Raw genomic sequence first — 13,027 nt, 5'->3', positions numbered from 1 at the left:
ATACTTAGTACGAGTTTGATTTACGTTTAAAGTAATCGAAATAACATCGCTTTTGGTGCTCTGATTGGTCGGCTAAAATAACTATCCAATCAGACCGCTGAACGTAAAGCATACTAAGGGTACAGAGTGCCGAATGCTCGTTGTTTCGATTCGTAACTCGTACTACGCCCTCTGATGATGTTACCAAATAGACTTTAGTAGATTGTCTAATACAATTGTTGGAAAGAAACTGAAGTTGCAGAGAGTTACGAAGCAGCATGTTGCGAAACGGTATCTAAGCTGTAACCATGAAGCAAATACAAGATGTGATAACTGGGACTTCCCTTTAACATGGTGCGTCACACTTTAGGGGGGGCATAGGACGTTACAAGCCACGCCCATCTGTATTTTCCTTTTACTGGTACCATACTATAAAAAGGTTGCCAATTGTCCACATTTTAATGTGCTACTATGACACATATTTTAATGTGTTTCCGAGCAATTATAACCTATCTAAACCCTGTCACTTAGAATATCATTGGACAGTGCCATTTTTTATGTTAAAGTGCACAATCACATTATGGCATCTCCTCTTTGTATTTGCTTCATAGCTTTAACCCTACTTAAAGAGAGTGACAGCAAGACAAAACCTTTGTTTAGCGTTGATAAGTCTGCGTTTGGCTACGAATACACTTTCTGCCAAAACGGCGAAGCAACGACGTGGTCGAAAATGGTACACACAGACCTAAAAAGTACCTATTCACTCTGACAATACAGGTTTTTTGTATTTGGATCAACAGAGTACCTCAATCATATTTTGATATTATATCAATCATAATTGTCTACATTTATTATTGACACACCACTTGTAATCACTTTAATGCCGAAATGCAATCAAATGACGAATAGTGCTGATTTCATGTAATCATTTGGAAAATCCACTTTAGTCATTACTTATCTATTGGTGAAATGGTATGACACATGTATTTATTGATCGATTGCAACGATTAGTGTTATTGATAATAATAATTGCCTTGTTAAGTGCCCCGTTATTAATTTAATATTCGATTTAATTATCCAGCGATGTAATAAATTGAAAGTTCGTACCTTAATGGGATAGTCTTAGAACTTGGTGATTCAGGTTTAATAATAAATAACTAAGTGGAGTTGATACACTAAATTAGTTTAAAACTAAATCATTACTAACCGTCGTACTTACCAGTCATTTAATGATTACTTAACCCAGTCCTTAGCAATTGATTTCGATAAGAAATCGTTACTAAGAAATACGTTAAGTAATCATTAAATGTCTATGAGTGCGGCAGTCAGCCTCTTTTTCTAGAAAAGTTAGTTAATATTAATTTACGTACGTGAAGTTTATTGCAAATTATCATTATGATTTACATCGTTTTAATTGGTGCTTACTTCCGATATTATGTAGTTACCCGTTTGCATTGAATCAAAACCTACGTTTTATACGTCTTGATTATAGACATAATCAAATAATACGCATCGAAGTGTACTCAACATGATAAAATTTTACACGACTACCTACCGAGTAAAAGCATTTAAAATTATAAACGTAAATTGTATTGTCGAAACGCATTAAGAATTCATTAACCAATTACGGCACACTATCGACGGGTGGACAACCTCTAGTAATAATTAACGGCTTTGTCGTGTAAGCTCGCCGACCGCGTCAATTACATTGTGTTAAATACAGTGTAATCTGTCGACATTTATTGAAAATACTTGCTACTGTTTAAGAAGGATAATGCTTACAATATCTTTTTTTAAGAGGACAAGATTTTATTGTTTGTTGGTTTGCATTGAATAGGCTAAAGAACTACTTGAACTATTAGAAAATTTCTTACGACATTGGATAGTTTACACTTCAAAAAGTAATCCTAGGTTATGCCAATATTCCTACAAGATCAGGATCTACTGGAAAGAGGTCTTTTTTGAGGGGGAATAATCATCTCTCGCTTTGGGAGAGGCGAGAGGGAGTGTCAATCTTACTGAGTAAAAACCACCCCGTGTCTACTCCTGCTTTTCGAGTCGGACCCAGGTAAACCCGCTAAAAACCCGTAAAAAGATAGTAACTACAATACTGTAAAAAAAACCTTTAAAAGATAAGCGAACATTGTACACGATTTGTAGGACATTCTCACCAACGGCCGTTCTCAAGTAGTGTTCACATATTTGCAGTAGATATCAAGCGATTACACAGTTTGCCTAGCATTTACGAACCACTTGATTGTAATGGCATTTATTATTACATATTATCGTAATTGCCATGTGCTGAAATGAGTTGATTACACTTGTCATCCTACTCTTCCCGTGGGATGGAAAGAACGAACTAAGGAGCAATATGGAACTGAGGACTTGGTACTAGTTTGTCTTACGTTTAACGAGATCGAAACGAGAGTGCTCACTCTAATTGGTTGGTTCATTCGCACCTGCCAATCAGAGCACCCAACGCGCTCTCGTTTCGTTTTCGTTCAACGTAAAGCAAACTCGTACTAAGGGTACAGAGATCGGGCAGAAGCGCTCTCTGATAAACCTGAACCTTTTAAACTGTGATCTTTAAACGACCTGCCAAGTGTGAAAGTTATAGCGACCCTCTCATAAGTAGAGAAGGGACATAGTCCAGCAATAAACTGTCACGGGTTATTGGCAAATGTTTCTATAATTAATATCGAGTATATTATGTACCTAATATAGAAAACTTTATTATAGGCCTGTCCGTGAAACAATTATTTTATCTCAGATAGTATATTTTACAATTCAAGGTTTTAAGAATCGTGTTATCTTGGACATTTTAATTTATATCGGAATTTAAGTCAGTCATCGTGCGTCGTTAGTGATGTTACTCGTGGTTTAAACGTTTATTTTGGAGTTATTATTGCAATAGAAAAATGTGGTTAGGTTAGTTTTAACATAATATTATTACCTACCTACATAAATATTAAAATGTGATTAATTAAATTACTATGACGCATACAGCCTATATTTCCGCTCTGCGCATCTATGAAAGCTTTTATAATGCATTGGTTAGCAACATTGTCAGCGCCAATTACTCTATCCCTGTTTTTCTCCGGGACTCTTTAAGAATATGGTTACAAAATATTACATTAAAAAGGAAACAGACACTCTTCACTACATAGTATAAAACAAAGTCACATTCTCTGTCCCTATGTCCCTTTGTACGCTTAAATCTTTAAAACAACGCAACGGTTTTCATGCGGTTATTTTAATAGATAAAGTGATTCAAGAGGAAGGTTTATATGTATAATACATGCATAATATCATATCACTGCACCCATGCTAAGCTGAGGCGGGTCGCTAGTATTCCCTATAAAAAATATTATTAGTATTCCCTACAAAAATCTCTAGTTATTGCATAAATACTGCTAGTCACTCTTTTAAACAAACAAACCAACAAAATAGTCAGCTGTTTATGTAATGTTTACATGATTGTGTGTTTTCACAAAACATTGATGAATAGTCCCCCATCATGATTGACCAAAGACAAGATGGATGGTTTGTGTAAAAATTTACATGAATGACGAGGCAATGTCGCATAGGGGAAAATGGCGAGAAAAGCCATGAACATAAAATACAGCTCTCACATTAAATTCTGTCTGACATTTAACTTCAAACTGTAGTAGAAAATTGTTAATGAATTTTAGATACGACTGATTCGCACTGACATTTAAAATACAGACATATGGTACAAATCGTTAGGCTTCTTTACACATATTTCCTTATAAGATTATTATAACAAGCTATTTTTGTAGAATAACTATAGTCAGTTACTAGAATACTTGGTATACATAACTGTTGATCGCCGTACAAGCGGCTCGTGATTATAAACCCCGGTCGTGGCTTGAAACTAGTCGAGTACTCTCGAAATTTTTAATAAGATATTATTTTTCCCGTTATTTATTTTTGTGATACCGTATCTAATGTTAATGAGACGGATTAGTTATTTAGTGTATATCTAATCTAAATAAATTGGTCGCAAAAGATAGGAAAGACTTAGTATTAATTCTAAACAAATATGAATTGGATAATAGAACACTTTTTAGGTAATGATTAACAGAAATTCAATTGAAGGAACAGTATTTATATTTGCAGTACATCAATTATTTACGAACAAATATAAAACTTATACAACAGGCTTTAGTTTCAAATATCAATCGCGTAAAACACGTACTTAAGTTATTTCAAAAATCCTCCAAATTGAGAGTACGATACTACGATACGAACTATTCTTACCAAAAAAAAACTTATGAACGTAGTTACTATAAAAACAATTGACGAAAGACGTGTCACAGAGTTTCTCTAAATCTGTACGAAGGGCAAAGGCCTTACCTAGGGATGTAAAAATAATAGAATATCGTTATACTCGCTAGCGCAGAAAGAATAACGCTAAATGCCAATAGGGTAATAAGAGGTAAGGAGTGGACGAATACTTGGTACCTAGTAGCCATATTATGCCTCCTGAGTAGGTACTACTGCCTGGTTAAAAGAGTTGTTGGTACGACTGAGTCCGACGAAGTGGCTGAGTACGATATTTCAAAAGTTCTGTTCATATCTCAAGTCTAAGATTTATTTAATAGTTAATAGCATAATGCTTGTTTTACAACAGATTCACTGCAATATAATAATTTTATGAAAGACGATAGACGTTGGACATTGATCTAAAGTACTACTGTAGTTTCATCTAATCTTCCTGTAATGACAAGGGGAGTACAATTTAATATAATTTACCTGTTTTAGTTTAGGTGAGTTCTTGTAGATTTTTTCTAGCTTAGGGTTGTTCGGTGCTCGTCGTGGCTTCGTGTTTTTGATACCCAAGTATGTGCCGAATGGAGCAATGATGGACCTGCGGAAATGTTTTCATTAAAAATCTTATTATAGCTACTGATGTATCTTATAAAACTTGTAAAAAATATAACTGCGCCAGCAAACATTGTATTGTCCAATGTGATATAGTAAACATTGTATTGCCCCGGGCCCAATGTAAGTGTAACTGTATTGTAGTTCCTGCTATATGGTATATACGAGTACTTTATGTACTAGTTACATTTTCCCTAAATGTTCTGGCGTGATATTACTCATAGCTTTCTGTACCCTACGAAGGCCGAGAAAGAATCGATATGGTTTGTTTGTAAGACCTAGACTTGGGCATATTATACTCTAGTTGGTGAAATTCTATTTAGGACACCACTAGATCAGTTTAGGTAAAGAGTTCTCCAAGTGCCAACTCAGGTTTTTAGTCAGTAAGAGCCTGGTACTCTCTCTCGCCTCGCCCAAGGTGGAAGAAGCCGTTGGACGATTGCCCCCCCTTAAAAAAAGGGTCAGCTCAGGTGAGCAAACCGAATTAAAGTATTTACACAGTTTTTCATTACAAATGTAATATGTACGTACGAACAAAACTAAATTCTTGAGTTTTTGATAAATCAACCAATTTGCAATCATAAAATATCTGTTTATTACCCTTTGGAGACGTTTAGGGGACATACACACGTATGTAGAGTTCTCGAGAACTCTTAAAAGACGAAAAGCCACTCAAAATTGATAAGAGAAATGGCGCTACTCTGAGAGTCTGTTATCTCTTATCTCCGTTGTTATTTTGGATCATAGATAAGGCACACGACATTGTTTGCCGAGGCTGCTGTACTCTCCGTTTTGACACAGTAACATAAAATCTTCAAATACTATAAAACAGTCGGAAACCGAGATTGTTTAATTTTTGCTTCTAACTCGGAAACTACTGAGTGAAATTCGATGCGGTTTTCAGCACTATTTTGTGAAAATTTTGGTGAATATGTGTCAATAATGTAATCGAGAGCTTAGAAACAATGATTGGCCTAGAAACTGAAGGTCATATAAATTTTAAAGAACAATAGAGGCATAGAATACGAAGTCAAAGTTGAACAATTTGAGTTCCTTCTTATTTGAAAAAAACATTTTTAACAAAAAAAAACCGACTTCAAAAAATAAATATTCCAAAACAAATTAATATGCACAAAAAGTAAAAGAAATAATTGCGTATTTTTCAACAACTTAATTGCAACTAACTTTACTAACTCTTCAAACACATTATAATGTAAGTAGGTACAATTATTGTTATTTCTGGAGTCGGTGTCAGCCAACTAAGTAGGTTTGTTATTTACCTATTTTCACAACAAAACATTACAGTTTTACAAGTTGTAAGTATTACTAACCACCACTCCGCCCGTACCGTGCTAGTTTTGGCGTTTCCTAGGCTGACACCGATTAACAATAATTGTACCTACTTACATTATAAAATTTGTGTGATGAGTTAGTAAAGTTAGTTGATTTATTAAGTTGTTGAAAAATACGCAATTATTTCTTTTACTTTTTAGTGCATATTAATTTGTTTTGGAATATTTATTTTTTGAAGTCGGTTTTTTTTTGTTAAAAATGTTTTTTATTTCTTGATTTTTAGTGAATAACTTATTTGAATGGGTCGACCTAAAACGCGCTGCTCATATGAGACAGCGCCGTTTAAATGAATGATATTAATATCTATCCATATTGACGCATAATTAATATTTTCAAATGTATATTATGATACCCTTTTAGATCTGTTGAGGGGACAGCTACAGTAACGTTCATAAGCTACATACATAGTCAGTTTTCAAACAACAAACAGATTAGAAACATAGGTATACAGATGTAACTCAGACCACATCAAGCTTTTTTTTTTTTGAGGGTGGAAAATCATCCAATGGCTTCTCTCGTCTTCGGCGAGGCGAGAGGGAGTGTCAACTCTTACTGACTAAAAACCACCCCGTTCCTACTCCTGCTTTTCGAACCAGAGCCCCGGTAACCCGCTAGGTAGTATCTCTGGATATCATCAGCTCTACTGGGCCCCATCTGTGTGGTCTGATGGCTTTTGAGGCGCGCGCGGAACGCGACGCGCCGCATAGATCTGGAAGGTCACACGGCGAGCATCCCTACTCGCCGGATCCTTGCAACGACTCCTTGGCATCAAGCTACCCATCATTCTATACCAGATATGCTACTATCTGTCCTGAATTTTATGGCTACTGAGAAAGATAAGCTAGTATACATACTTCAACGTAATCAGAGCTTTCTGCTCATTTTTAAGGAGTTCACTGGATTATCTTCCACATTTATGGTCAGACTTTAAAAACAATTATATGGAACCACGATCGTACTCTTTCAAACACAAAAAGAATTTCACAAATTGGACTATAACTGCCAGAGATATGCATTTGTCAACTCAAACAGATTAGGTAAATATACATAAATCAGACAGCACATCAAGCTACCCATCATTCTATACCAGATATGCTACCATCTGTCCTGAATTTTATGCACTCAGAAAGATAAGCTATATACATTGTTAAACTCAAACGCAGAGCACATTCTGTTTATTTTTGAGGAGTTCCCTGGATTATCTTCTACATTTATGGTGGACTTTAAAAAAATTATAATGAGACCACACTGACATCGTACTCTTTCAAACACAAAAAGAATTTCGAAATCGGTCTATAACTGCCGGAGATATCGATTAACATACATAAAAAAAAGTTTTTGTTAATTATCTCAAAAAGTGCTGAACCAATTTCGATAAAATTTTAATGAACAACGTCTGATGTAAGACCTTCGAAATACAACAATTATCATCCAAATCAGGTAAACGACACAGTTATTCGCGAACAGAAATAGTAAATGTTTGTATTGATATTTGCGTAGAATTATCTCAAAAAGTGCTGAACAGTTTGATAAAATTTTAATGGGACCACCTCTGAATAGACCTACCAAATACAAAAGAATGTCAAAATCGGTTCATAAACGACAAAGTTATCCGCGAACAAACATAAAAAAAAAAAAAGCATATATACGGTCAATTGAGAACCTCCTCCTTTTTTTTAAGTCGGTTGAAAATATCGAGAGTTACACGTTTCTACATATACAAAGTTTATTAATTCATTATAAAGAAGTTTAAACCAGGCAAAAATACATGATTATCATACCTAATTATCATTCCCGGATTTCTTTCGGTTTCTTGAAACAGTACAACAAGAAAACGTGGTTTAGGGGGGGCTGTTTACATTGTCAGAAGTATTATTTATTATAAGTTATCTGCAGTGCATTGTACAATGTCAAGTCTTAAGTCCATGAACTAATAACCCTTTCGCCAGACGATAAGCTGATATTTATGTTTTAAATTTATTATATTGTATATTCGCTGATAACAAGTATATCCGAGTTACAGGGTCAACAGTCGTTAGCGATGGTTCTTTAAGCAAAAAGCAATGGAAATCTTGACTGAAAGTTATTAATTTTGTGTTAAGGAAGGTTGTCAGGATAAAGTTATACATATTTTAGATTTCTTCACGATTTTTAGACACACCCTCGTAAGTCCAAAAATTGCAATATCCTCTAAAGACGACACTGCGATCACACGCTTGCCAAGCTTAGAAAATATGGCACATTCTGTATCTAGGCCTTATTCAGTAATGGATAATATTTGAATAATAGATTCTTTCAGGTTGTTAAGGAAAGAAGTAAAGGATATTGACGAAATTTCTAAACCGTAATAAGTTTTTATTACAAGTAGAAAGTTAGAAAATGTTTTGCATCAGAGAACGCGTAAAACCGTCAGTCACGATTTACTAGGCGAAGTAAAAAGTTCGATAATCGGACTATAGGGAAACAATAATTATTTCAATGAATGAAATAAAATATGGAATGGATGATTTTTAATAATTAAAGAGGTAGGTAAGTAATAGTAGGGAAAATATCATACACATAAAAAATACATGTCTGATATTTTTTCATTATCCCACTGGCGGAATTAATAGATTTTTAATGTTCATACCCCGTTTGCATCCCTATTCACTTGCCTAACTATAGAATGTAGGTTAAATACAAGCGACCAATACCGAGACCAGCTAGGCATAAATATTTACGGTTATTGTGTATTTTCACGAACGCGTAACTATGTGAAAAAATATTACAATGCGATTTGTTGTACGGACACAAATGGCAAGGTAAGGTCGCCTACATTCTGTGGCCGGAGATTAGCACATTTGAAGGCACGTCAAACGTTCTGCTTGAATATCACCGTTGCCAGATTTGGGTAATTACTCGAATCTGGCATTGTCAACTTTATAGTAAAAACATAAGATTGAAAATTTACTAAACAATGTTGTTTGCTAGTAGGTTGACGAGCTGGCGTTTGTGCAAACAATGAAAACGAAAGTATACAATTTGCTTTTAATTTTCTCTTGACCAAGAAGTGTGTTAATATTATTGGTGAAGTTTGTATGAACTTTTGAGGTTTCCTTCCGTGGAATTCACACAATCAATTAATTAGGGAAGTGGGAAGCCATTGCGGATTTCCTGTTCGCTTCGAATCCCTTAGCAAAGTGTTGATACCTCATTGTTTCAATACAGAATCGAAATACGAACCCCGCGCAGTTTAGTACGACATACATAGCAAAAAATCGTACAAGAACTCATTTTACTAATTGTTCTTTAGACCTTCAGCGTAGATAGAACTTTGGCTCCGTACCAAATACATACAAAAAAGGCTAGGCTTGGAATAATAACGTCAGAGGTTCATAAATCACGTAATAACACATCTTCATGAGTTGTAGCTCTGCAATGTAAATGACACCAACTAGATAGAAGTGTTAACAGGTTCATGACCGAATGACCAAGTCAACTCAATTCGATCTAGCCAATCAATATACGATGACAGATAGTCATAGTCATAATATAGATAACGAAACATCACGACTCAATTGATGTGTATTTAATCTATATCATGATTATGACTCAATGTTTGGGAAGTAACTATATTTTATGTTTAAGTGTTGATTTCACAGTATGACTAAGTAATTCATGTTTTTTTTTTTACTTGTATAACTGTAACTTACAAATCATGAAGAGTCACTATTACTAGTATGTTTGGGGCGTGCAACTATAACTAGGACACACAATGAGAATTTTAAATAAGTATAAAAATGTACTGAAATAAACTATTCTGTAGTTATTACAGTACATGTGGACATACGATAGGTCTGGGTTAGCAGGAATCTGCCGGAAATGCGGTTCAAGGAACCTTAGTCCAGCGGCCCAATTACGTGTCGTTCAGCCGCATTTAGATGCTCATATACCTTAGGTAGTCGGGACGTTGTCCGCAAATCTACGTCTGAATCATACATACTAGAATCAAAGTAAATTACTTGTTTTATTAAAAGAAGTCCAGTTTCGCGTCTATCTGTATTAGTGATGTAACAAATATTAGCAATCACATTCGTGAATATTCGCATATTTTTAGATATTCCGCATTCGCGAATGTCTAAATTATTACATTCGTTACATCACTAATCTGTATATACTGGATAAACTCAAAAAGTACTGGACGGATTTTTGTATGATTCACCAATAGATATAGTGATTCGACAGGATAGATTTATTTTGGACCACAAGGGAGAGACAGCCAGCAAAAAGTCTAACTAGCTTCTCAAGCGTCAAAAATGGCAAGCAGTAGTTATCAAGAAGATTGTCCTGGTGCCCAAGTCCAGCAGGGGGCATAAACTATCTGATGATATAACATGATAAATGATTCTGATCCATTAATGAAAGAATCTAAACTAGTTAATATTACGAATGTGAAAGACAATTTGTTACACATCAGCTGTTTGCATGTGTATGAAATGTTTCATATTTGTCATGTATGAAAACATTTCATACACATGCAAACAGCTGATCCAAGGTTGATAATACATATTATTTTGTTACATTACAACAACCTAACAACAAAGTATAAATATAACATAGTAAATAGCTACACAAGTATAAGCTAAAACCAGTCAAACCGGTGCGTTTTCCTACACATTGTATAAGAATAGCCAATAAGGTATCTAAGTAGGTAACATATTTGCAATTAATGAGACGTGTCTGAATGTTAGATAATATTTATGACTATTGTTTATCAATTTAACTGCCACTTAGCAGCAGTTATGACCCTGTCTATCATAAGTAAAAAGCCAAGGAAACTCCGTTGAGCAAAAAATGTTCAGTAAAAAGGAAACTATTGAGCGACTCATTGTAAAAAATCTTATAATAGTGATGATTATATGACTACAGGAAAAATATAGATATTATTATAATAGTAATATACGGCTTTGAAATAGAAATACATGAAAAACTTTGATATTAAATTGATAAATTATTTTTGACTTTGTATTTGATCTGTTGGTCATGATAGCATAGCACACTTATAATAATGAAATAATTCATTAGGTGTTTAGTTTCAACTATAAAATAAAATTTGAAATTGTGCATTGTAGTTATTATATTTTTGTAGTTATTATGCTTCATGATTCTACAAAATAATCCATATTAATTTATTGTAATGTAATTAAGCAAAAAGTATATAAATTAGTCAATTATGTATCGACACAGATAAAACAGTTATGTCAAATATCAGTCAAATACACACCCGTATTGTTTAGTTAAAGGAAAATGATAAAATGTATATTTTGAGTCCTTATATTATATGTATAAATATATATCTGATTTTTCCTCAAGATGAATGGTGAATAATAAACTAGTAATTAATAGTAACTGTTTTACTGAACATAGATGACATATGAGGATAGAGCAAGGGCAAGAAGTTTACTGTGAAAAAAGTATGCAAATATCAATTTAAAGTAATGTTTCTTTGGAGGAAAATAATAGGGAAACTATTTGCAATAATAAGAATAAGGAATATGGACATCAATGATAAGTATCATTTATAACAGCAAAATGATTTGGTCTTTACTTTTTATGAGTAAAAATTTATTTATTTGTGTTTATTACTACAATAAGAATATTTTATACAAAATGCCTAAAGAGGTTTTAAATGTATAAGGCATGAAAGGAAATTACTAAGTGTAGGTTTAATCATATTTGGTTGCATGAAGTCATATTTCCTGTGTGTATAGGTAGTAGAAGTAACATGCTATGCTCACATTACATAGGACAATCCATAATAATGTGTAATGCCATGCTTTTGCTTTTTAATGTTTTTTTTTTCAACCAACAATTCAGTTTCTGATACCAGTCTTATTGGTTGGAACCTATTTTTGTCAGATCGAATAAGGTTCCAACCTCTTTACAGTCAATATTACTAGCAGTTCTTATTTATTTCATACGGGAATTTGTCCGCTAACGAGTATGAAAATAAAATAATCGGAATTTAAGATTTCTATTACACCTCTGATTATTCATCATTACGCTATCGACGCTTTTACCACATTTTTCTAAGCATTCTAATTCATGCTTCATTGATTTTTGTGAAAATTTTAAAAAAAGAACGTGCATCAATTTTTTCTTCCGTCACACGAAATTATACATCACGCGATTTAGCGCTAATAGGTTATCAAACTTGACGATTTTTTATCACTTGTAAATAATAAATGAAAATATTACTAGTTACTTACTTCTCTATCACGTAGCGTACGAGTATAAACACAAATGCTAACGGTATAGGATAGAAAACGTGCGTATGATCGGTGTAAACCACCGCCTTATCGGGACCAGGAGCGATGTCTGCCCATGTCGTATTTGGCGGCAACCACACGTCTTCACTCCAAAACTTATCGAGGAGATACCTCAACATTATTGGCACTGTAATTCTGTTTTGAAAACTATTTAATTAAAACCAATTCAATTTTTACAATGTGTACGAGCACCTCCTCACGGCTTCATTGAGAAAAAAGTGACAGGTTGTAACCAAGTTGCCATGTTTAAAACTATAAATATTGCCACTGAATAAAATTTGACGTAGCTAATATATTTCTTTTTTATTTCCCTGTACGAGTAAATTATTTTTGTTATTGATAGAATCAATTTATCTAAATCTTCTCTATAAAAAATTAAATAAATTTTGTCACAATTTTCTACATGCAAAGAGGTATAATTTGCTATCTTTTTTTCCGATTCGAAGAGCGCTTGGAACCACAATATACGTGGCTGTGTGATA

At 33.9% G+C, this 13,027-nt stretch overlaps 1 protein-coding gene across 1 annotated transcript in view; it reads right to left on the bottom strand.

Annotated features, from left to right (window-relative positions):
* Window positions 1-12,773, bottom strand: part of LOC118275078 (ceramide synthase 5-like) — a 30,730-nt gene extending 17,957 nt beyond the window's left edge. Inside the window, exons 1-2 of the mRNA XM_035592935.2 lie at window positions 12,486-12,773; window positions 4,756-4,870 (exon numbers count right to left, since the gene is read on the bottom strand). Coding sequence (XP_035448828.1) covers window positions 4,756-4,870; window positions 12,486-12,664 — 294 coding nt within the window. The 5' untranslated portion in view covers window positions 12,665-12,773. The remainder of the gene's footprint in view (window positions 1-4,755; window positions 4,871-12,485) is intronic.
* Window positions 12,774-13,027: the final 254 nt, after the last annotated feature.

This window comes from Spodoptera frugiperda, chromosome 11 (genome assembly GCF_023101765.2).
Source record: "Spodoptera frugiperda isolate SF20-4 chromosome 11, AGI-APGP_CSIRO_Sfru_2.0, whole genome shotgun sequence".
Taxonomy (NCBI): Eukaryota; Metazoa; Arthropoda; class Insecta; order Lepidoptera; family Noctuidae; genus Spodoptera; species Spodoptera frugiperda.
Note: the sequence above shows the minus strand (reverse complement) of the source record. Positions and strands in the feature narration are given on the sequence as shown.